Raw genomic sequence first — 25,718 nt, 5'->3', positions numbered from 1 at the left:
CAGCTGGTATTAGATATATCAATGTAGAAGGGAAGAAAAATAGAAAAATCCGTGAAAAACAGGAGTAATGTATTGACTCTGGAAACACATTTCCAGGAAAACCTGGACTGCCTAATTATGCACCAATCCAAATTTTCCTCTTTATTTTTTTATTTTTATTTTTTTTAATGTTTATTTATTTTTGAGAGAGGGAGAGACAGAGCATGAGTGGGGGAGGGGCAGAGCATAAAGGAGACACAGAATCTGAAGCAGGCTCCAGGCTCTGAGCTGTCAGCACGGAGCCCAACGCAGGGCTCGAACCCATGAACCACGAGATCATGACCTGAGCTGAAGTTGGACCCTTAACTGACTGAGCCACCCAGGCACCCCCTCTTTATTTTTGATTCATTTATTTATTCAATAAATATTTACTGCATGCCTACGACATGCCAAGCTCTTGTTTTTGGCTCTAGGGAAATATTAATGACCAAAACAGGCTAAGCCCTGCCCCCACAGAGCTTACAGTCTGTGCACTCAATACAGCAACAGAAAAGATCAATTCATGTAGTGATAAGTGCTATCACTAAATAAAACATGGTAATGGGATATAGAGTGATAAGGCGGATGGGTAAAGAGACTACTTAACAAAAGTCTCTCCAGGGAGTGGACTTACCAGCAGAGGGCAGGGTGGTGACAAAGAGGCAGCCTGGCAAAGACCTGGGGAATGAACATTGCAGGAAGAGGGAAAACCAAGTACAGACACTGAGATGGGAGTTCTAGGGGCAGAAATGGCAAGTGTGTGCCATTTGCAACGATGTGGATGGAGCTGGAGTATATTATGCTGAGCAAAATAAGTCAATCAGAGAAAGACAAATACCATATGATTTCATTCATACGTGGAATTTGAGAAACAAAACAGATGAACATATGGGGGGGGGGAGAAAAAAGAAAAAAGAGAGAGGGAAAGAAACCACAAGAGAATCTTAAAGATTCTTAAGAATTCTTAAAGAACAAACTGAGGGTTGATCGCAGTAGGGAGGTGGGGGATGGGCTAGATGGATAATGGGCTAGATGGATGGAGGGCACTTGTGGTTTTTTTTTTTTAACGTTTATTTATTTTTGAGACAGAGACAGAGCATGAATGGGGGAGGGTCACAGAGAGAGGGAGACACAGAATCTGAAATAGGCTCCAGACTCCGAGCCGTCAGCACAGATCCCAAAGTGTGGCTCGAACTCACGGACTGCGAGATCATGACCTGAGCTGAAGTCGGACGCTTAACCGACTGAGCTACCCAGGTTCCCCAAAGGAGGGCACTTGTTATGATAAGGCTGGGTGTTGTATGTAAGTGATGAATCACTGAATTCTACTCCTGAAGCCAATATTGCACTGTATGTTAACTAATTAGAATTTAAATAAAAATTTGAAAAGAGAAAAAGACATTAAAAAAAAAACTTCGGCAAATTAATGCAGGGACATCTTCTAACTGTATTTATGGTTGTGGATGTGTGATATAGTTAGTGTTCAGTTATTTGAATTTAAAATTAAACCAGAATACTTTTGAATTTTCATGAAAAAAAAAAAGGCAAGTATGGGGCTGACAGTTCACAAAAAAGAATGGTGATTGAGGTTAGACAAGAAGGCAGAGGCCTGATCTGTAGGGCTTTCAGGTTAAAGTAAGGAATTTGGCCTTATTTAAATTTCAATGGGAAGTCATTACAATATTTCAATAAATCGATGGAATTAGATTTATGTTTTAAAAGATAAGCCTAGCTACTGTGCCAATAATGGATTACAGGGAAGCAAGAATAAACACAGGGACATTAGTGAGCAGGTTGTTGGAGTGAGCCAGTCACAAGGTTAGGAGGTAAGGATGAGGGTGACATGGGCAGAGATGGTGAGGAGTATTTTGGAGTTAGAGCTCTCAGGACTTGCTGCCATATGTGGTAGGTAAAAGCGAGAGAAGCAACAAGTATGACCCCAATATTTGGGCTGAGCAAATGCAATGGTGGTGCTATTTACTTAACATAGGGAAATCTTGGGGAAGAGAACCCTTGAGAAGAAAAAACCTAGAGTTCTGTTTTAGACATAATAAGATATTATTAGACATCTAAGTGGGATGTCCAACATATAGCTGGATAAGCATGTGGTGTTCAGGGAGCTGGAAATGAACAGAAGGGAGTCCTCAGGATACAAGTGATACTACCAGACTGGATGAAATCAGTAATGAGAGTGTGTAGATGAAGAATGCTGAGAGCTCTAAAGCCCGCCAACATGTGGAGGCCTGGCAGAAAAATAGCCAATCAAGGAGCAGAGGAGAAAGGGTCAGTGAAAAAGGAGAAAAGCCCAGAGAAGAAAATGTTTCAGGAAGGAGAGTGTCAAATGCTGCTGAGGGGGTCAAATTAGGTAGATGGGAGAATGACCACTGGATGACTGTCTGGGTGGGTGAGATGGGGGTCAGTGGTAACTTTGATAAATCTTTCTAGTGGCATGGTGGGAACCAAGGGTTGACTGGAATGAATTTAAAAGATATTGGAGATGAGAAGGTGTAGAGAACAAAAATAGGCAACTCTTTGGAATTTGTTTTGCTGCAAAGGAGACCAGAGAGTCACTAGAAGTAGGTAGAAGGGAACTTAGGGTCATGAGAGAGATTTCTTTTTCTCAAGACAGATGATTATAAAGCAAAAACAAAAAATAGTAGTGACAGAAAAACTAGTGTGAAAAGATGATTGCAGAAACTCATCATAAGCAGGGACAGTTATTTCTTCCATGGAGATGGCTGGCATGGTGGACCACATGGTAGTGGTGAGTTTGGTGATGGAAAGATGCGGTAGTTCTCCCTTGACTGCTTTGTTATACTACCTTCAGGTAAACCCACTGGAAATTAATTAGGGTTACAATGTTTTTCAAATATTAAATTTCTTCTGTGAGAATTGGTAAAACCATCAGACATCCTACATTAGTATGGATATACTTAACTGGCTTGTCTCTACTAATACTAAGGACCAGTAACCCTGAAGAAATGAGACCCTGTGAATTTAAAGATGGCTGCAGAAAGTTCAGAGCAAAACGAAGAAAATATGTTCAAACACTTGGCTTGCAAACAAACTTCTGGAATACAACCAACTTTTAAGCTTGTGATTGCTTGTATCACATTAGAACCAAGGGAAAAATGCTAATTTAACAGGCTGGCAAGCTGAATAAATTACTGTAAGTGATTCTACATTTAGTTTCTTGTTAATCTAAGTAAATTAGTCTGTGTAATCAGAATGAAGCCCAATACTAAATGTTATACTGTGGTTTATATGTTTATACAGGCAATACTGTACACTGTTTTAAAGTGTAGGAAAACACAGAACAAGGAGCATACACTTTCTATTGAAATTTTAAATACAGATATTCCATTTTACCAGGAGATCTGCTTCCAGGAAACTGCTAAGTGGACTTATAGTCAGGTAAGATTCAGGAATACTGGGTTGATGAATTGTGGACTATTTTCTTCTGAGTGCCAAGCAAAAAACCTTCCTGGGAACTCAGTTAATATTTGATAAATACATACATAATCATATGAATGGAAACCAAATATTGCAACTTATTCTGAAATTATTTGGCTTCAAATGATTTTTTGTCATCTCCTCATATTGAATATATATTCTCAAAATACAAATACGTGCCATCACTGAGGAATTCAAAAGAATGTGCCTGAGTCTTGGGAGGTGAACCCCAAAGAGGAGTTCCCAACATATTTTGCCAAATGGCAGCATGTTTTGTACAGGTGTCATCTCCCAAGTCAGTGTTCTGAAGAGGCTGATCCTTGCTTTGATGTGTATATTTTGGGAGACTTGTAAAAAAACATAACATTAAATTTGGAGTCAAATATTGTATAGATTTCTCTAGCTCTAAATATTTAGCAGTGACATTTATTTTTCCTTTCTTTGTAGTTCCTTTTTTCTCCATTTTTTTCTTACTATATTTATGTTTTCCTTTATATCCTTGAACATTTTTATAGTAACTTATTTAATGTGCTTGCCCCCTAATTTCATCATCTCTGTCATTAATAGATCTATTTTTATAACTTTTTTTTTCTATTTATGGATCACATTTTCCCTTTGCTGTGAATGTCTATAGTAATTTGTGTTGCATAGTGGATGTTATAAATATTATATTGGTAAGTGTCTGCATACTGCTGTCCCTCTTTAAAGAACACTGAATTTGTTTTGGCAGCCATTAGGTTTATTGTGGAGCAGCTTTATCAGTTGTAGGTTTTTAAGCTTTGCTAAGGTCGATCTAGAGTAGTTATTACTACAGCTATATTTTAGCTCTCTTCTGAGGTTTTATCCTTCCTGGATCACTACTGAATAGTCTGTATTCAGGGAAGCTTTTTCACTCTGGCTGCTTTTTAAAATTTTATTTTATTTTTTCTTTTTAGAGAGACAGAGAGAGAGAGAGTATGGAAGCAGGGGAGAGGGGCAGAGGAAGAGAGAGAGAGAAAGAGAGAGAGAGAAAGAGAGAGAGAGAGAGAGAGAGAGAGAGAGAGAGAGAGAATCTTCAGCAGGCCCCCTGCTCAGCATGGAGCCCGATGCAGGACTTGATCCCATGACCTTGGGATCATGACCTGCGCTGAATTCAGAGTTGACACTCAACTGACTGAGGCACCCAGGTGCCCCTAGCAGTGGCGTTTATGATACAACTTAGCAATGTTCTGTTATTTTACAGAGTCTTAAGAAGTTCAGAATTAACATTCAAAATTAATTTTTCTGATTTCAGAGGTTGAAGTTAGGTGTTCCTAGAAAGTAAAGCAACTCATAACTGTGTGAACAGAATTCCAAAATGGAAGCTCCAACAAGTGCTTTGGGAAGAGGCAGCCTCAATGGGATGCCATGATTAATTCCAAATGTGATTTTTCTAAAGGGAAATATTTATGTGTATTTCTTCTGGAGCAATTTGCTTAGCAAAGAACTCAACCTTTACATCATATTTGATAATGCCATCTCCATCCTGGGAGTTCCATGAAGGCTTACAAATTCTCAAAGGAATGGATGACAAGAAGGCATATTTTACTCCTACATTCCCACATTCAGTAAACTGAAGTAGGGAGAAATTTATTTGGGTGTTTAACTTAGACTGCCTGTACTATATCAGTATCAGTATTTTACCAGGTAGACTGCACTTAGAGATATTAAGTAACAAAATACATTTAAAAATTTTCCCAGCATGTCTTTCCCACCATGTGATTTAGATGAGAATGTACTATAAACTAGGCATCTTTCTGGCTAATTTAAGTACATAACCCATTTACAGGGTTTAAATATTTGAACAACTTACATGAACATGCCCTCTGGGGTCATTCGTCCAGCTTGAATTAAATAGACTCCAAATCGAAACCCCACTGCATAGGCAAAATATACAAAAGCATGGCTGAATGCATAACAGCTTCCAACGATCTGTGCTTTCTTCAAAGTATTTCTGAAAAGCATAAAATTTACTAAATAATGGGACATGAGGTATAGCAAGGTAATTTAAATAAATGTAGAGTAATGAATACAGAAGATTAGCCATATTATCATTTAAGGCCATGTTATATATCATTAAGCCATGTTATACATTTTTCTAAGAATGAGAGAGAAAGTGAGTTTTTTAAAATAATAATTATTATAGAGAAAACAGAAAACATAATGATTCTCTCTATAGCTATACACTCTATAGCTCATTGTAACAGTTGCCTCTGTATACTTTCAAATGAGAGGACAAGTCTGTGAATGAACAGCTAATGAGACTTGAAGAGATTTAGTTTTGAAGCATTTAGAAATATTTTCTATTGTAATCTTTCACTAGCACAATAAATAGTGGAAATTAAAAGGTGGTATCAATCACAAGCATGAGTGTAAAATAAAATAGTACAAAGCTATCTCTCTGATAAAGTAATACAAATAGTATCATTAAGTAAATGTGATAAGGAGGACTAGTTTAAAATTAAAAGGAGTGATCACATTTGTTATATATACATTCATTTTCAAATATGAACTATTTTAGAGATTCAGTATAAAGGGCTGAGCAATCTTATTTTCTTTCTTGAATATGTTATTTCCTCAATTTTGTTTCAGGAAAATAATAAAAATGTGCATAGTTCATAGCAATGTGGGAGGACCTAAAATTTTCTACTTGTGCTTGTTCTCAGTTCTCCTCTTGATGAGGTCATATGAGAAATTCTGATATGCCATTATTAGGAAAGATTCCAGAGCAAATGAATTGGCAGGCAAACCACTGCAGTCATCCAGGAAGGCTGCCTTCACAGGGACAACTATAGTTAGTGAATGGACTCAGTATGAATCTACAATCACCTGTGCTGTGTCTGAAGCATCTCCTCGTATGTTCGCTCAAAGGCTTTTTCTCTTGTTAATGACACTATAGTCCGAATATTTCCCACAGCTTCAGTTGCTACCTTATAAAATAGGACAATAAGATAGAGAAATAAGATTAGTAATGGTTAACTTCTCTGTCTGTGAATTCCAGTCACTTATACTGGGGGCATATTAAATAAAGCATTAAGTCAATAAGTTTTCCTGACAAGTTTTCTTAGCTTCTTTTTTTCTTTCCCAAAAACAAGACAGGAAAATAACATTTTAGGATAATAGGCTCAAGGACAATTTTTAAAAAGATTTAGTCGGCTGATCTAAATTCAGTCCCCTTCAGGTCTTCACTGAATTTCTATTTAAACTGGTTCCAGGAGTGCCTGTGTGGTCTCGTCGGTTAAGCGTCCGACTTTGGCTCAGGTCATGATCTCGCAGTTCGTGGGTTTGGGCCATGCATCGAGCTCTGTGCTGATAGCTCAGAACCTGGAGCCTGTGTCTCCTTCTCTCTTTGCCCCTCCCCTGCTCACACTCTGTCTCTGTGTCTCTGTCTCTCTCTCAGAAATAATAAATGTTAAAAACAATTTTTTAAAACTGGTTCCATAGTCAGAGAGATCAAACATTAGCATTATGTCATTTGCAATTGTGCAAAGGAATTATGAGATAATTCAAGAAGACAGTAAAAAGAATCAAATAATTACTTACTTGTAATTATTTGAGAAATTGTCTGACTCTAGCACAGAAATGCGAATAGCAACCCCCCAAAAAACTCAGAAACACTGCAGTAAAGTAATATGGGTATGTCTATTAAATGCTGCATAAGATACAGCCATTTCTCATTTTGATATTTGTGAACTTAAAAGATATTTAATTCATATATAATTAATGATTTTCCATATTTATATAATTTTTGAAAAGAAGATTCCTTCTTTTAATCACATGGGATCCAAAATGGAAGAGACTTTTGGCTTAGAATAGCTTGTTGGACATGAGAACACATGTTGACTTGAAAGAGAAACTTCCTGCTTTCACATTGTTTCTAGAATGGCAGAGTGGATTGAGGGACAGAGGAAGACCTGGATGGACGCCCAGTGTTATTTAAAGAATAGCTTGGGTTACAGGAGAGAATCAGATTTCTGGAGGTGGGCAGGACATCCAGATTCTGCTCTCAATTTTGACTTTGAGTTGTTCTAAATTCTCATTAATTTCAAAGTAAACTCAAAGAAACCTCCATTTGTAAAATACTATGTAGTATGCAAGAAAAATAGGTGAAAGTGCTAAAACCTTGAGGAAAAAAATGAACAAAAAAATCTTTAAGTCTGAAAAGTAAAACATTTGATGATTTGTCCAAATCTACATATGCAACTGAAGAAGGACCAATGTGCTTTATTTGGTATTTGGTAAATAGATTAAAAGCTACTGAGGAAGACACAGACTGTTTGTTTGATTAGTTACTGATTGTATAGTCTGAAGTTATTTTAATAATATGAAAAGGAAAAATTAAGGATACATATACAATTAAAGCTCATGACATAAAAATTAGGATGAGTAAAATACAATCAATTAGGGCCCCATTAATTTTGGAATTTGTGATAATTTTCACCACAGGGAGGGCCAAACAACTTTTCACTGTCTCTGAGGCAAATGTATGCTAAATAATTCAGTCTCTACTGCCCAGAGATTCCAAGTGTCCTCATCTAAGTCAAGAAAGGTAGAAAGGTCCAAGGGTCACACAAGCCGAATTTTGATGAGTCATGTGCTTGGCATCCCTATTCATGAATATTCATGCTATTTATAGCGTGCCAATGGTGATAGTCACTGTGATATAGACCATAACTGGTATTAAAATCATTTCTATAATCAGAGGATGTTCACCCAAATGATAAAGGTCTTTGAAACTATGTCATGAGAGGAATAGCTTAAAGACCTGGGGATGGGTGACTAAGAGGAGACTTGGCATTTAACGATGTGGCTTCCTAAAAGCTGCCACAAGAAACAGGCTTTGGACCTCTACTGAGATGAAAGCCAAGCAATGTAGAAGGCCACCAAAAACAAATAAGTAAACAAACAACCTCCTCCAAAAAACCCCCCAAAACAACCCCAAACTGCCTACGAGCCAAAGGCTATTCAAAGGTAGGCAGCTTGAGAAAGTAATGCACTGCCTACCACTGGAAGGAAAGGACAGGTAAAAGACAGACAAGGGATTCCTTCTTTAGGTAAGTGGTTGGATTAAATGATATTTCTTTTAATTCTTACATGTTATGATATTATAATACTAATGTTTCCCTAAATCTCCAATAGAATGATTTATTTTTATAAATAATGATTGATCCTGAGAAGCTTAAATATGACAAAGCATTTTCCCAGTATTTAAATTATTGTTCATTTTAATCGGTATAAAGCCGACTTGTTTCTAAAGCCTTATTTTAGGCACTATCAATAGTAGCAAATTGCCTTATTTTCAGTAACTGTTATATTTCCTCCTCATTTTGAAAAATAAAATAACTAAAATCATTTAAGAAAATTTAATTACCCAACAATCAGAGAATGGGGAATCATGATGTTAGCAAATTCCCCCATGGTAATATGGCTGGCACCACTGAGTGCTTACTGTCTTCCAGACACTATCCTAAAATGTCTTACATAGAATAATGCTAAATGTACTACTTACAAAAATCTGAAAATGGTATTATTATTATTACCACTTTACAGAGAAAGAAATTGAAGTTCAGAAAGGTTGACATAACTTGCTCATATGATTCATTTGTTAGTGATAGAATCTGAATTCTAATTCAGCCAATTTGACTCTAGGGACTATGTTCTAAATCATGAATCCTACTACTATAGCATGTCTACACCCCATCCTAAACTAGTCTGTATGCATTTCAATGAATGTACTTTACAGATTCCTAAGAAAGAAAGTTAACATACTGTAAAAATGGGAACTCTCATTGTTTTCCTCTTAAAATGTTATGATGGTAACAAGTCTTTATTTTACCTTCCCAGCACGCTTAAATTCTTGCTTATCCTTATTGGCAAATCCAGTCATAGCTGTGGCTTCAATCATTCCTGTCAGAGCAAGTATTGGAGCAATACTCAGAATCAAGAGTGTCATCTCCCATCCATATATGAAGGAAATGATAACTGACAGTCCCATGTTAGTTGCATTTTGTGTTAAGACACCAATCCTTGAACCTGTTACCTATAATCAGACAGATTTGGGGGGAAAAAGTCAATTAATTTTATATTTACAAGAATTTCTGTTATAGTTTCTTACAAAACAAGACAGGCTTTCTTTTTTAGGATTTATACTTACATTTTTATTTTGAGCTTGTACTTAGAGATTAAATAATACCCATACTTAAAATTTTTTTTTCAACGTTTTTATTTATTTTTGGGACAGAGAGAGACAGAGCATGAACGGGGGAGGGGCAGAGAGAGAGGGAGACACAGAATCGGAAACAGGCTCCAGGCTCTGAGCCATCAGCCCAGAGCCCGATGCGGGGCAGAGAGAGAGGGAGACACAGAATCGGAAACAGGCTCCAGGCTCTGAGCCATCAGCCCAGAGCCCGATGCGGGGCTCGAACTCACGGACCGCGAGATCGTGACCTGGCTGAAGTCGGACGCTTAACCAACTGCGCCACCCAGGCGCCCCAGTAATACCCATACTTTAAAAACTGTCCTCTACTAAGGAGTGATTATGCTTTGTTTACTTTATGTTGGATATCGTTGTCCTTTGACATGTCCCTGTCATTCTCTGAATATGTCCTTACTTTCTGACACAAAAAGGTTCTCCAGACTCTATCCCTGGAATCTAACATTTCTTCAAGATGTCCTAGTTTCTTTCGGTGGACAAAGTTATTTAGAAGTAAATATATGGTGTTAGTTGTGCTAATTATTAATGGAGTATCAGTGGACAGAACTGGTGTGTGTGTGTGTGTGTGTGTGTGTGTGTGTGTATGTGTGTGTGTACAGATGTATGCACAAACTGAAATCTGTATTTTTCTGTTTATGTATCTTGAAGTCCATGAATTCACATCAATATCTCCAATACCAATCCAACACCACAGAGTTATTTTCAGTTTTGTGCCTTCTTATATTTGTTACCCCCATCTGCAACAGTGGTAAACCTGGATCCCATCTTTAATAGATAGATTTATGTGATCAAGCTCTCTGTAGATAACCAATCTGACATCATGGCCCCTATTTATCTCCTGTAGGGATACCATTCTCATTCTGGTCTGGCGTGGCTTTCCCACACCAGGCTGCCACCACACAAGGAAGCGTAACTTACCATATGTGGACTCCAAAACCCAACATTCCCCTTTCTCCTACAATGATGGAGGAGCTGGCACTCTTGGTCACTATACCAGTAGTGCTGAATTGAATGATTGATACTATATATTAAGAGGTATGCTTTGGATATTGTATCTTGTATTCCATTTTGAGCATTTTATAATTTGATTTCATTGAGAAAAAGTCTAAAGCAGCATTATCAAGATAGAAAAGGAGTTGGAAACATCATGGTAAAAGGTAACTTAAATAAATTCTAAAAGAAAATCTCAAAATAAGTAGAAATATCTTTATAACTATTTTACAAGAACTAAATGTCTTATGAATCAACTTTCAGTGGGACACATGATAAGTAATAAACTGAAATGTTAAATTCCTTTAGTGCTAGGATGAAAAAATGAGAACCCCATTTACCTAGAAAAACAGGTATAATAAACAAAGATATCAGTTCATATTTTAAAAGATTTATTTTGTTACGATCATGAAAATATGACCATTGGAAAAGGTTTGGATTATGTTAAAATTTACATCCTTTCAAACAAATACACAAACATATTCAGATTGGATTATTGTGTATATGTAGCTTTGTATCCTGCTTTTATCCCTTTACATTATACTGTAAGCTTTTTCCTGGGTCACTGAATAGTCTTCAAAAAATATTTAGATTGCTTCCAACTTTACTAAAATAGAGACGTAATGAGCACCTTTGTGCATAATTTTTATGCTCATTTTTTATTTCCTAATGTTGAAAACCTAGACTAGCGGTATATGTTAAAGGGTATACATTCTTACATTTTTGATATTGTCAAATTTCTTCTCTAGAAGATTATATCAGTTTTTATTAAAGTACCCCCAAATTAGTATCATCATTACAAATAACAACAATAAAAAGCCCTACCTCCCTAAAGGCTCTGTCTTATTCCTAAAAAAATTTTTTCTGGCTTCAGCTTCAAGACTGTATTTGGTAATCTGCTATTTCCCCTTTTCTTGATAAACTATTAAAGAAAACTCCAAAAATGTAAAAACAAGTAACAATTGCAAACATCAAACAAACCATTAAATAATGAAAACTAAGACAACACATAAAGTATTTTAAGTGTCTTAGCATGTTATACATTAACTCTAAGACCTATGAGGCTGAAATATGAATGTCATTTGCTACTTAATACTGATTTACACTCTGTCTCTTGACAGTTGAAGGATGATGCCGGAGATAAAAGATGTTGAGATGTTGTATGTTATGGGATGGTTTGTGTTTCCCCCCATCCCAAATTTACATTTTGAGGTCCTGACTCCAAGTTTCTCAGAATGTGGCTATATTTGTATTTGAGATCTTTATTTTTCGTTTATTTATTTATTTTTGAGAGAGAAAGAGAGTGCTCACAAGTAGGGGGAGATGCAGAGAGAGAGAGAGAGAGAGAGAGAGAGAATGTGAGAATGCGAATCAGGCTTCAGGCTCTGTGGTGTCAGCACAGAGCCCAATGCAGTCTCAAACCCTGCATCAAACAAACTGTGAGATCATGACCTGAGCAGAAGTCAGATGCTTAACTGACTGAGCTACACAGGTGCCCTGGAAATGAGGTCTTTAAAGAGGTAAAGTAAGTTAAGTTCAAATAAAGTCTCTAGTGTGAGCCCTACTCCAGTATGACTGATGTCCTTATAAACAAAGGAAATTTGAGGCACCTGGGTAGTGCAGTTGGTTAAGTATCCAACTTCAGCTCAGGTCATGATCTCACAGTTCATGAGTTCGAGCCTCATGTTGGGCTCTGTGTTGACAGATCAGAGCCTGGAATATGCTTCAGATTCTGTGTCTCCCTCTCTCTCTGCCTCTCTCCTGCTCACACTCTATCTCGCCCTCTCTCTCTTTCTCTCAAAAGTAAATAAAAATTTAAACAAAATTTAAAAAAAGAAAAGGAAATTTGAATGCAGATATGTACTCACATATGGGAAGGACTATAGGAGGACACAGTAAGAAGATAGCTATCTACAAGTCAAGCACAAAGGATTCAAAATGAAACCAATCCTGCTGACACCTTGATCTTGGACTTCCAATCAGAACTGTAAGGAAATAAATTACTGTTGTGTAAGCCACCCAGTCTGTGGTAACTTTTGTTATGGCAGCCCTAGCAAATGAATACACTTAACATGTTCCTCTCCTCCCACCTAGCTGCCTTTTAGGGATGGTGGTAGAATAAGAAGAATCTGAATTTAGTTTTCCTGTTCCAGGAAGAATTAACAGAAAAAACCAGACATTTGGCCTTGAAAAATATTACAAGAACTGAAGGAAAATAGAACAGAGTTTTAAAGACCTAGAGGATAATGTAACTCTGAAAAGAATTTAGGACTGGAATCAAAGGAAATTTAGTTAAACTTCCATAGATTCTTTAGCAACATGCATGAATATACAAATTTTTCTTGGAAATTAAAAACAGGAAGTCATGATTAAATAATTCTTGAGATAAGAATTATTTATGGATTATTACTATATCTATGGAAGTTTGCTAAATGTAGAAAATACAACTTTTGTAAGAAAATGATAGTGTACAAAGAGGGATGGCTAGCATAAGAAAATAAATGACAGAAAACTCAGTATGCAATTGTAGAAATAAAATTCCATGTGATAGGATTTCTGTTTCTGGTTAACATGGAGTAACAGGAAATAGATTTATCCTCCCATCTGAAACAAAGGCAGAGATGGGAAACAAACAAGGTGAACCCTATGATTGCCCCAGTTTGGCCCTTGAAAGAGCTTCCAGGCTAAAGTGGAGGGTAAGTGAACTAAGACAGAGCCTAACAGACTCCCAAAGTTAAGTAGATAAAACTGAGAATCTGGGGCATGGAGAATCTCAAGGAAGCTAGAGTTTGCAGTATAGAACACCAGAGAAGAGAGAGGTACACAGAAAGAGAAATATGGGTATCTGCAGAGGGTCCTTCTTGAATATTCAGGTAAGTAGTTCATGTGTGAGGGCTGGGAATAGTTTCCAGTCACACCAGTCAGACTGGAAAACCTCATGTCCTCATAGGGCATTGGGTAGAGTATGTAGAAAGGTCTTACCTCAGTTGGCTCTTGTCCTAACAAACCTTAAAATAAGACCCAAAAGGATTAGACTGTTCCAGGTAACTGAATTCCAGAGGGAAAAAAAAAGAATATTTCTAGAAATATAAAAATATCCAGCACCCCAAAATGTTATATTTACAATGTGTGCCATCTTGTAAAAAATTACCAGATATACAAAACAGCAAAATAGGACCCATGATGGCATAAAAATCAATCAATTAAACTAACCCACAACTGACACAAATGTTAGACTTAGTAGATAATGATATTAAAAGTTATCATGGTATAACATATATTCCAGAAGTTAAGAGATAAGGAACATACAAAAAAGATCCAAATCAAAATTTTACAAAGGCAAATTTCAGAGTCCATAAAGTTTTATTGGAGCACAGTCATGGTCTTTCTTTACCTATTGTCAGTGGCTATCTTAGAATTATAATGATGGAATTGAGTAGTTGCTAGAGAAGCCATATGTGCCACTCTCCTCACTTTGTACTGTTGCTCAGTGTGCTACAAATCTGTGATGCAATTATAATTTGACAGCATGTTGAATGCCACATGAATTGCTGTACTGTGACATTTTATCTTAGTTTTAAAAATTACCATTGTATGTACATCATCTAAAAATAAGAAAGGAAGAGAAGAGTAGACTTTGAATGTCCTTTTAAGGCATAATGGACCGTGGATTACTTTTTCTGATCAGATATCACAGTGTTGTTTTTATTATGCTATAAAGTACTACATAGTACTAAAAATATATAAAATAGGTCAACATTTTCAGATGAAGCACTCATCATTATATTCTTAACTCACAAGAAACCAACATTCAGAAAATTTGGAAAATTTTAAGTGGAATATCTGATTTCAGTAGAATTTCTTCATAAAACTGAAAAGTGAAAATGAAGCTGACACCAAAGTAAGTTTCTGAGTGGCTCATTCATTAGTTAAGCAAAGAAAATCAGTTATGGATAATGAGTTAATTAAATCATGTTTAATTGCAGCAGAGGAAGAAATGTGTTTAGTGAGCTTAAACCTATTATCAGATGATGATTAACCTTTTGGTAAGAACAGTTGCTCAAAAAGTAGACAACACTGCAGCAACACCAACAGCAATAAAAAACCAGGTAGCTTTTTTGAATAGTTTTCCCTGGCTCTTGATGAGTTGACATATGTTACTGGTACTGGTACTGGTAAATCAGGAGCCAATGCTGAGTTTGAAGTGACTAAAAAATTTGTTACTATGAATGGTCTGTGTGGAGCAACTACAGGTGATAATATTTTCAAAGAAGTTAAGAAAAAATGAAGTCAGTATAAACTGAAGTGGAATCTACTAAGATATATTACAACTGATGGTGGTAAGATTTATAGAGTAGAAAAAAAAAGCTTAGTTGGACAAATTTACAAACTGTGAAAATGTAAGATGTTTAAAGCCTAAGTTTATTTCCTGTATTGTTTATCAGCAGGTATTTTGTGGAAAATAACATCACACTTTATTGGACCAGTATGGTCAATGGTGAAGTTCATTTACTCTTATAGATTTAACTATTTTTATTTCTATTTTTGTGAAATATGGAAGATGAATATCTTGACTTGTCTTACCACACAACAGATTGAGGGTTTAGCAATGATAAGGTTTCACTGAAATATTTTGAGTTCAGGGTTGAGACTGAAATTTTCCTTTACAAGAACTACCTTTAACCACTCTGGCTTTGGATATTAGCTTTTGCTGTAGACTTGGTAATGTTTCTTAATGAATTCAACCTAGAATGGTAAGGCAAAACAACAATTACTTGCCAATGTTATACTATGGTAAAGTCATTTTGATGATTGCTAACATTTTTTGAATCACAAAAAATATCAAACTGTTTTTATATACTTCCTATGTCAAAAAGTTAAATCAGGAAATGAGGTCACCCCTGTCCAGGGAATGATATTCTAGTTCTACCTAATCAATTCATCTGGTTCTTGGAATTAATAAATGAAGTTTTTATGATTTCTTGGGGCTATATAATTATAGTTCTGATGAGAAGAATTCTTGGAACTAACATTGTATCTGTCAGTGGTATATCAAGTGCACATTGTGGCATGAATAACACACTTTCTTGTGGACAAAAATGAGGTAACACTTTTGGGTGATGAAAAGGGGTTGCTAAAATATACAGAAATAATACCTTGTAATTTTGTGGAACCTAGATTCCCAAGGAATCTAAAATGGCTTTGTACCTTTAATAACACTATATGTTACACAGAAAATAGTCTGTTGACAGATGTATGGCAATAAGCCATAACCTTGGGCTGAAATAATATCAGTTAAATTGGTTGTATTCAGTAAACTATTTCAGGAATCATGTTGTTCCATGAATTTATTTTACTAACATGTTTTTCTCATGACTCTCAAAGTACCAGAGTTTCTAAAAATGGCTAAGGGTGTATATATTTTTGGCCATTAGTAAAGGTTACAAAATAATATTTACTATTATTAAGGAGCTAGTTTGTGGACACTTATGCTAATATGTATGATAAAATAAAATTTAACTGAAATTACATGATGAAGAAACTGAAATGGAATATGCCTTAAATTGATACAATAGGAAATATGACCCCGAATAATTATTTCCTAATTCATCTCTAGTCTAGTGTGTGTTTGTGAGAAAATACATAGTAGATAAACAGGATTGGTAAATAATTCTTCCTTCTGCAGAAAGAGTATCCATTCAAGTTAGATATGAACCTACCTTTATATTGCAAAGCAAGTGTTTGTGTGAATTAATTACATGGTAGTAGACATAGACTTACTCTTACAAAACTTCTTTTCTTATTCTGCTTTCTAAATTCAACAGCTTTAAAATCTGCCATCAGTAATTCAATCATTTATTCTTTAGCTATTACTTTTTATTCAATGCAAATGGTCTTACTTGCCCAGAAATTATTATGAGACCAATATTTACAAATTGGAACAAGAAAGTTTCCAGTGATTAAACAGAATTAGTCAGATGCTTGTAAGCAATCAGGCTGACAAATGTTTTCATTAATTTTTCTCAATGAAAGACAACACTATTTGTTAAAAACAACTAATGAATGTAAGGAAAGTAATGTTGGTCTTTCAGTTCTAATTTGTTCTTTTGGCTGAAGCAAATACTTGCTAAAAGAGATTATATAATATATATAAAATATGGCTGCTAGCAGAATTTCACTGGGATTGTAAAAATGTTGAATGATAGATAGTAAGAAAAAAAGAGCACAGTAAAGAAAAAGAAAAAAAATGGCAAATTTTGTGGAATGGGGATTCTACTGGAATTATAGGGATATTTCTGCCTAATATGTGAACCCTACAATTCCTAAACATAGAAATTGTCATTCTATTATGCTATGTAAGATTAATGCTACGCTCCTTACATAACTATTAAGTGAATATTATTCATGATTTTTTCCACTTATGCGAGTAAAATTGATTCCTTAGCCTTATTTAAAAAAATTAAAATTTTTTTTAACGTTTATTTATTTTTGAGAGACAGAGAACGACAGAGAACGAGCAGGGGAGGGGCAGAGAGAGAGGGAGACATAGAATCTGAAGCAGACTCCAGGCTCTGCGCTGTCACACAGGGCCCCATGCAGGGCTCGAACCCATGAACCAGGAGATCATGACCTCAGCCACCCAGGTGATTAACTGACTGAGCCACCCAGGCGCCCCTATTTTAAAATTTAAATTCTATCTAATAAATTTAGGGCATTGTCTTCCAAATAATGAAAAAGAGTTCAGAAAAAAAAAAAAGATGATGCCACTTTTCTTCTTGAACTCTTTCTACATCAAAACATTAGTTTTGCAAACCATTATGGATGCACATGAATATTAACTGTAACCAACTTGTTCTATTATTTGGTAATACAAATCTACCCTTAGAAGGAAAAACTACACTTTCTTCTTTTATTAAAACTTCTAAATTGTGTGTGTGTGTTTTCATTTTGTTACTTTTTCTAGTCTTACTATTTAATTCAGAGCTCTTTTCTCTAACATTTGTAGTATCTTCTTTAGTCCTCTGGTTATCCTATTACAATTGCTAAATCTTTTTTTCCCCCTTTTTTCCTATTTTTTATATGAATATATATAGTTGACATACAATGTTATTATTAGTTTCAGGTATACAATGTAGTGATTCAATGAAATCTTTTTTTTTTGTTTTGTTTTGTTAAAAATATCCAGAACTGAAAGGTTTCCCTCTTTCCTTTATTGAGAGCTCCCAGTTAGTCTTGAGACTTGCCTGGTCCCCTTAAAGATGTGGGTAATCTTAGTATAGCTCACAAATACGCACTGACACATGTGTGTGTACAGGTATGTATGTGTGTACACATACACACAGAATACACACTCCATTTAAAAATAAAAACAATGTACATACTCCTTGGATTTGTGCTATATCCATGGCTAATATTGTTGTCAAGGCTCCTGTGCTGTTTTCCTTATCATCAAACCAGGAAATATCCTAGAGAAAAAGGAGAATTAATATATGGTTATCAAAAACAAGACAAAACAAAGCAAAACAAACATTGTTATCAAAAAGATTGTTCTCTGATTTATGATTCTGCTCTAAGTCAGAAGGCATTTACCTTCTCCCTCACATACAGGTATTTAATTCTTATAAATAGTATGGATCAAATGACTTTTGTTTCTTACTTCACAAAGATCTATACTTAGATACAAAATGAAGAATGTAAGCCCAATATCTTGGAACCATTACCAATGCTACAGTACTGTATAATAATCAACATCAAAAATGGTCATTTTGAACCACTAAGTAAGTTGTAATTTCAGTGAAGAGCAGACTACTTAAAAAGGTAATGCACAACATGATTTAGAAATATTTCCAAAGCTCTCTATCTAAACTGATTAATGATAAAAAGTCTATCTCCTCTTTAGGACCCACTTAGGCAAGATTTTCCCTGATACTTCATATTACTCCTGAGATCCTATAACCACTGGGCATTGCGAGAGGCTAAAGAGGCAAAGAGGCTGATGTAAAACCCCTGTGGCCAAGAAGCATGCAATCTGAAGGAGATAGGTCAAAAATACAAGCAATAAAAGCATAACATTATAGCCAATTTCATTTTCAACAGCAAATAGAGATAGCACTTCTTAGCAGTTCTCAACCTGAGGCATTCTGATTTCCTTTTATTAGCTATTGAATGTTTCCTCCCACTTACTCAAACCACTTAGATCTCTTGTGGATTAAAATCATATGGAGCCTGTCTCTGAAAAATGACTTATTTTTAGTAAGTGAAAATCCAAAGAATTGTTGGCTTACAGCGCAGCCAGAGCCCTGACACCCAGGTTACATGTTTCAGGCAACTAAGGAAAAAGAAGCATAACAGATAGAAGGCTGTGCATTAATCATACAGTTATGTGAGAAGAAAGTTCCCATGGAGGAATATGACAAGAGCAAGGGTGGGCACAACCCCAGCATGACAGCACTACTCTGTAAGCCCTTGCATTGGGAAGCTGTCCCAAAGAGTTGAGGGTCCAAGATGCCCAAAAGGGCATCCTACAGAAATCACAATCTGCACTACCAATTGTCCCTTTGAAAACACAGCCCCACTCATGAGCCTAACATATTGTGAACATACATCAGCAATGATAATAACTATAGCATTCTTGAACTGGAAGACATTACCTGTTTTTTTTATTGTTATACTAAAAAAAAATTAAGATAAACTTTACATTTTCTAATTATTTCTTTATTTAAACACGGTATGGAACACACAAAGAATTTTTAGATACAATATAAAGTAAAAATGTAGAAAGATAATTTATTATGGAATATTACTTCTTGATCCTAGAGTGTCTTCCTATAACACACTAGGTATAGTATATATATGTGACTAGTCTTAGTCATTATCTGATCTTCAATCAGCAAAATGTCCAAAATTACTTTCCAACAAGTCAGTATTGTGTACTCTAGGCACTGTATTCCAGCATATGCCATATGTGCTAAAACATTTAAGAGTTTCTGGAACATAGCTGGTGTCAAATAAAATTTGGCTTGCTTTCTCTTTTTCTGATGGTAAAATGATTGTAAGTAAGGCTATCAGGTTTTTTGATAGTAGTAAATCCATTTTTTTCCCTGTCAGTAATACACTAGAAGTAAAAAATACAATAACACTATGATGCCTACACATTTGGTATGTATTTTCTCAATCATCATCATAACTGTATGAGGTAGATACTATGAATATCCATATTTTATAAATGAGGAAACCGAGGTACTGAGAGATTAAATAACTTGCCCAAGGCCACATAGCTGGCAAGTGCTAAGGCCAGGATTTGAACCTATGCAACCAAATGCCAGAGGTTTTATTCAACTATCCTGTTCTATCTCCCACTGAACTGAAGCATTACAGTTGAGTTTCATTACCTGTTTCTCCTGTGTCAGGACTTAATACCTCAAAAGCTTTTGGAAGTAGCTTTTTGAGATCCCTTAGTGCTTACCATTAATTCTATCATCTCATGATTTAAAGACCCCCCAAAGAAGCCCTAGCCAATCTAATGTAAAGAGAAACAGGCAAAAATACGTATCTGTTCACAAACCCAACAGATCTACAGGTCAATATTTATCATTAGGAAATATAAATTTAGCTTTGAACAATGAATTATTTACAACCATTGAAGTCAGCAACACTTAGAACATTCTTTTCAAGTGGAAGGATGTCAACTAATCAAATAAAATACAGATTTTATACCTATAAAAAGACCACACCTGATTCCATAAATACTTCTACCTCAAATGAGGTTCCAAACTAGTTATAAAAACAACACAAGTCTCAGCATGCTTTTTAAGCCTTAGAAAGCCTTAGGACAACAACACAGGTAATAAGAGTTAGGCTAAACTGCACATTGGGAGCACCCCTTACTATAGACAAAACTGAAATGGGGAAGATATTTATAAAGAAAAGGCCAAATATCCTATTGTTCCCCCTCCATTTTAAGAAAGCAAAGACAAGAAACAAAAAAGAATGCTGAAGGATACAGAGGGAAAACAAACAATCAGCTGGAAGGGGCTGAGTTGAATTTATGGGGGAATATAATAACATCTGATGAACAGTGCAGAGTTTCTGTGTGTGTCTTTGTGTGTATTTTTGCAGGACCAGAGTTTTCGGCTTAAAAACTGGGGGCTTCTTATGGGCAGAAGCTACTTTAGCCTAGAGTGTTACTATCCAGCTATTCACATGACTAACATTAAGAAGAGGATTAATGTCTAGTATTAACCATCAAGATACTGGATTAACAATAACCACTAATTAAACTGGGTGCTGGACTTGAGACTCTTCTCCCAAAAGCACACTGAATCTCTAGAAAGGCAGTTCAAAGTAATGTTTGGTTAAGTTATATATTCTTTTGTTCAAAACATTCAGACATTCAGAGAACACTGTCGAAAATCCCTAGAAATTAAAAATAAATTTCCTTGAATATGGAAACATATAAACTCATAAAGAAAAACAAAAATGAGCAGAAACTGTCAATAAGTATGAAATTTTAATTAGCTAATAAAAATTCCACCTTATTTCAAAGATTTGAGGTAAAGACATAAAATGTTCAGAAGTAAAAAAAAAAATTAAAGTACAAGTATAGCTTGAGTGAGTTGTGCAGGCATTCACTGGTTTTATAATCCCTCAAATAGATTTTTTTCTGGCTTAAGGAGAGTCTCCAATTATCTCTGATAGGCCTTTGACCAGAATGTCAGGCATCAACCTCTTCAGAGCATCAAGTTGCTATGGGAAACCTTGCACTAGTGGGGTTGAATTTTGTATCTTGTAGTTTCCCAAGAGCACAAAGGCCTGGGCATTTTGTTACGCGGCAGTCCTCTGAGCGCTACTGCTAAAAGTCACAAGAGGTAAAAACTGGTTTTGACAACTCAGCTGGTGTGACAGTAATTCTATTTCTGACAAGAAATGAACTTGGCAGGAAGCTATTTGCTCTTGCACAGGGAGCTCTGGTGACAGAAAGTATGATGAAGGGCTCCAAATGATTACCGGCTTTCAGGGAACCCAATACATCTCAGCCTCCTGAAAGAATTTTAGAAGTGCCAATCTGAGACATTCCTGCCATTTGCCACTAAGACTCACTTCTCAAGATTACTACTTGATCTACCTATTTTTAGTTATTTCACAGGTATGACTGATCATCTATATATGGCAGGCCAACCCGCCAGCTGGACTGCTACCTGAATTCAGGACTCTTCTGATGAGGACAGAGAGACTGACTGCTTTCAGAAGTGGGGAGTGAGGAAACTTAAGCAGTGCACATGGATGATAACTAGAGGAATTAACTCCTCCTTTTAAAAGATGTTCCCCAATATACTGTAGCTCTTAATTCTTCTTTTCAGTTTTCATTTGGTCTTTCAATCTGATCCTAGTACACTACATTATCCATTTAAAAAAAAAGATTTGTCAAGATAAACGCAAGGAAAAAGGAATGGACTCTAAATATTGTTTTCTGTAAGTTGTATTTTCAAACATAACAATTTTGGACTTGCTTCTATTAGAAAAATAAACTAAGAATTCTAATGTCAGGTGTTGATGGGAGCACAAAAAGCACGCTTTCAAAGGATCAAAGGAAAGATTATGTGAAGAAATTGACTTGAAAAACTACAAGAATATTTAAGAACACATTTTAAATAAGATAAATGAAACACTGACCTGATATAACATGGCTTTAAATGCCAAATGTCTTAATCTCATGGTTAAAATTTCCCCTGCTCTGCCATAAAATAATCCCTGGAAAACAAAAGAAAGGTATATTTATTCTTAACTCTTTTTTCTATTTCTTTGTAACATTTAATTACTATATTTACTTATTTATACTTTATTATATTTTGTTGTTATTTTCAACTCAGAGAGGATGACATAAAAAGTACTCATGTTCAAACTTGTTTAATTCATTAAAAGCTTACCTGAATGAAATAACTGACAAAGCAAATAACACCCAAAATGACAAATATCATGGAATACATCTCTGAATCATGCTTTAATGTGGTTTTATCATCATTTTCAAACATCTGAGAAAAAACAGATTTTTTATTCAGGTTATTGGAAGAAAATACAAAAGAAAGAGAAAAAACTAAAACGTTTATCCATCAGGAATTTTTGACTGGATTTCAACATAAGAAAAAGATTATATATACATTTCCTGGGGAAAAGAACTGCACCATTATTCTATTCACTACATTCATTACATATGATAAAAAAATGATTTGCTGTCAATTTTCTCACTTAGGCTATGTAAATATGAGATCAGACAATGAGATTATCACAGTATATTTTCAAAGAAACTACCAGTTTGTTTGAATTACTATTTCTATTAACTGCTAATAACTTAGGTTTCTTAATATTATTTTATTTAAGGTATTAACCTGCAGTGTGAGGTCTTTATACATGTCCCTAGAAATTGTTCCTATAATTAGTAATTATACATATATTGGCATCTATGTTGACACAGCATAGCTGTGCAAATCTGGGACTGAAGACAACGTGGCTCAGTCCTTGAATCCAGCAACTCTCCTGAGTCCCTCAGCACAATCCCAAGCTCTTGTTATTTCCTCTCCCTCGTGAGCTGACTGGTAATAAAAAATGGCCATTGTTTGGACTAGTTGAAAGAAGAGTAGTCGTCTTTGTCTATTTTATTGCTTCAGTGCTTTGGAATGCTGATACGGCAGTGGAGTCAAAATTAGAAAACAAAGTAATTTCTTTACTGATTGCCCAGTCAACAAGGCCCAGCCAAGACTTCACAATAGAGGCTGGCTTATCCCCTGAGAACATTAGTTAACCTTCCTATCATGGATCCCACACTATGGGTGACCCACCGCAAGTCCCAATTTCCCCATTGCTGAGTCAAAGTACATCAGGTCTGCTCTCTCAGGCTACACTTTGTTTAAAATTGTTAAAAATATTTGCAAATTAGCTTTACTTACAGTTATGATTTTTGCAAAGATGATGGAAAATACTGGATGAACAGCTCCATTTAGAATAGAAGCCAATGTCCCCAGGACCACAGAAAGCCATTCAGACTTGTTTAATTTAAAAATTTTTAACATAGAAACTTCAGGAAGACTTGTCTATGAATAAAATACTTTGGTTAAAACCTCAGTTTGAGAGCGTAATGGAACCTAGAGAAGTTAACCAATCTTAAACAGAACCAATAATGTAAAATATCAAATATAATTAGGAGACGAGTAAAAGTAGAATATATCTTAGAAAAATTTCACCACCCATATTACCTGATGTCCTCAACACATACAGGAATCTTATCCCAAAGTGACTCTCTGAGCAATTTATCCTTTTGGTATTTCACTGTTACTATCATTTAAAAATTACAGATTAACTCACAAGTTCTGACAGCTAAGACTCACTGAAGAAATGACAGTCATATTTTCTTTATTCCTGTTAAACTAGATGGAATATTATACCCTAAGATAAGACAAAAATCTAGGTAGAAATGAAGCAAGACAGAAAGCAAGAATTTTACTAGCTAGCATTTCAAGCTTGAAAGTTTTCTAGTTTCATGACTTATTGACAGAAACATTTATCTAATATCTTAATTTAAAGCTTGTTTTGGGGTTCCCATTTGTAAATAAAATGCTGCAATATCTGAGCATATCACTTAAACTTACCAAGCCTCAGTTTCCTCATCTTTCCAAGGGGGATGATATCATTTCCTATCTTCTTGGATTGTTTTTAGAATTAAGCTTAACTCAGTATTATTATAGAAGAAGGATTATATGATGCAAAATCCTAGGTTTTATACAGAGAAAGCACAATGCAAGTAACCATTCTGTCAGCCCTCCCAGTGGAGAGGTAGCGGTCACAATGATCAGAGGATAAATAATATGATAATGATTTCTCCTTACTCTTGTCCAGCATGCATAGTGGATTTATTTCAGAAATCTAAAATATCTTATGGTTTTGTAGTGAGTAATTATTTTGAATAGGAAAGTAGACAGCAAACTACTAGGCATTTCTTTTTTATTTTAATTAAAAAAAATGTTTTTATGTTTACTTATTTTTGAGACACCTAATGAGAGAGAGCACAAATTGGGGAGGGGCAGAGAGAAGAAGATAGAGAATCTAAAGCTGTGCTGTCAGCGCAGAACCCGATGCAGGACTTGAACTCACGAACCGTGAGATCATGACCTGAGCTGAAGTTGGACAATTACCTGACTGAGCCACCCAGGTGTCCCTAGGCATTTCATATGTTAAAATTGTCTCTTGGCATTCACTCTAGAAGTAATGACATTTGTGAACCTAATAACAGGAGAATTCTTCGGGAATGATTATAAAATAGTCTGTAATTCTTGTGTTAATCTTAGTCTGGCAACTATAATGTAAACTCTTTTGTTTGAACAATAGAACTTTTAAAGTTCTAAGGTATTTATGGTCTATTTTTAGGATGGGTAAACCACAATTATATTGGGTTACTGAATAATCTATTTCCTTTCTCAAGTTTTCTGAAGATCATCATCACAAAAAGCCTCACTTTTCAGTTAGGTGACTGTCCAATATACAGAAATGCATTTCATTTTTTATTTTTTGAAAATTTTTATTAAAAAAAATTAATGTTTATTTTTGAGAGAGAGAGACAGAGTGTGAGCAGGGGAGAGGCAGAAAGAGAGGAAGACACAGAATTTGAAGCAGGCTCTAGGCTCCAGCTATCAGCACAGAGCCTGATGGGGGGCTTGAACTTATAAACTGTGAGATCATGACCTGAGCTGAAGTTGGATGCTTACCCAACTGAGCCCCCCAGGTGCCTCAGAATATACAGAAATTTAAAAAGTTGCATACCAACTCTGTCAAGCACTGAGCACAGATTTTCTGTCAAATTCTTTATAAAATTGCCTCATTTTGCAATGAAACTAAGACTTAGTGTGTGCCAGAACATAATACCAGTAAATTAGAGACAATAAATGTAGGAGGGCTATCTCACTCCTACAGAATAATGTATCTTTTACCTTTTGAAAAATATACAATAACAGGTTAAATGAGTGTTACTGAAATA

General features: G+C 35.5%; 1 protein-coding gene across 1 annotated transcript in view; it reads right to left on the bottom strand.

The window, feature by feature from the left end:
• The window catches only part of ABCB5 (ATP binding cassette subfamily B member 5), a 116,363-nt gene that overhangs the window by 23,844 nt on the left and 66,801 nt on the right, over positions 1–25,718 (bottom strand). The window contains exons 16-22 of the mRNA XM_043589061.1: positions 23,638–23,781; positions 22,621–22,725; positions 22,367–22,444; positions 18,076–18,159; positions 9,326–9,529; positions 6,319–6,419; positions 5,303–5,443 (exon numbers count right to left, since the gene is read on the bottom strand). Coding sequence (XP_043444996.1) covers positions 5,303–5,443; positions 6,319–6,419; positions 9,326–9,529; positions 18,076–18,159; positions 22,367–22,444; positions 22,621–22,725; positions 23,638–23,781 — 857 coding nt within the window. The remainder of the gene's footprint in view (positions 1–5,302; positions 5,444–6,318; positions 6,420–9,325; positions 9,530–18,075; positions 18,160–22,366; positions 22,445–22,620; positions 22,726–23,637; positions 23,782–25,718) is intronic.

Source organism: Prionailurus bengalensis, chromosome A2 (assembly GCF_016509475.1).
Source record: "Prionailurus bengalensis isolate Pbe53 chromosome A2, Fcat_Pben_1.1_paternal_pri, whole genome shotgun sequence".
Classification (NCBI taxonomy): Eukaryota; Metazoa; Chordata; class Mammalia; order Carnivora; family Felidae; genus Prionailurus; species Prionailurus bengalensis.
This window is presented reverse-complemented; position numbering and strand designations above follow the sequence as displayed.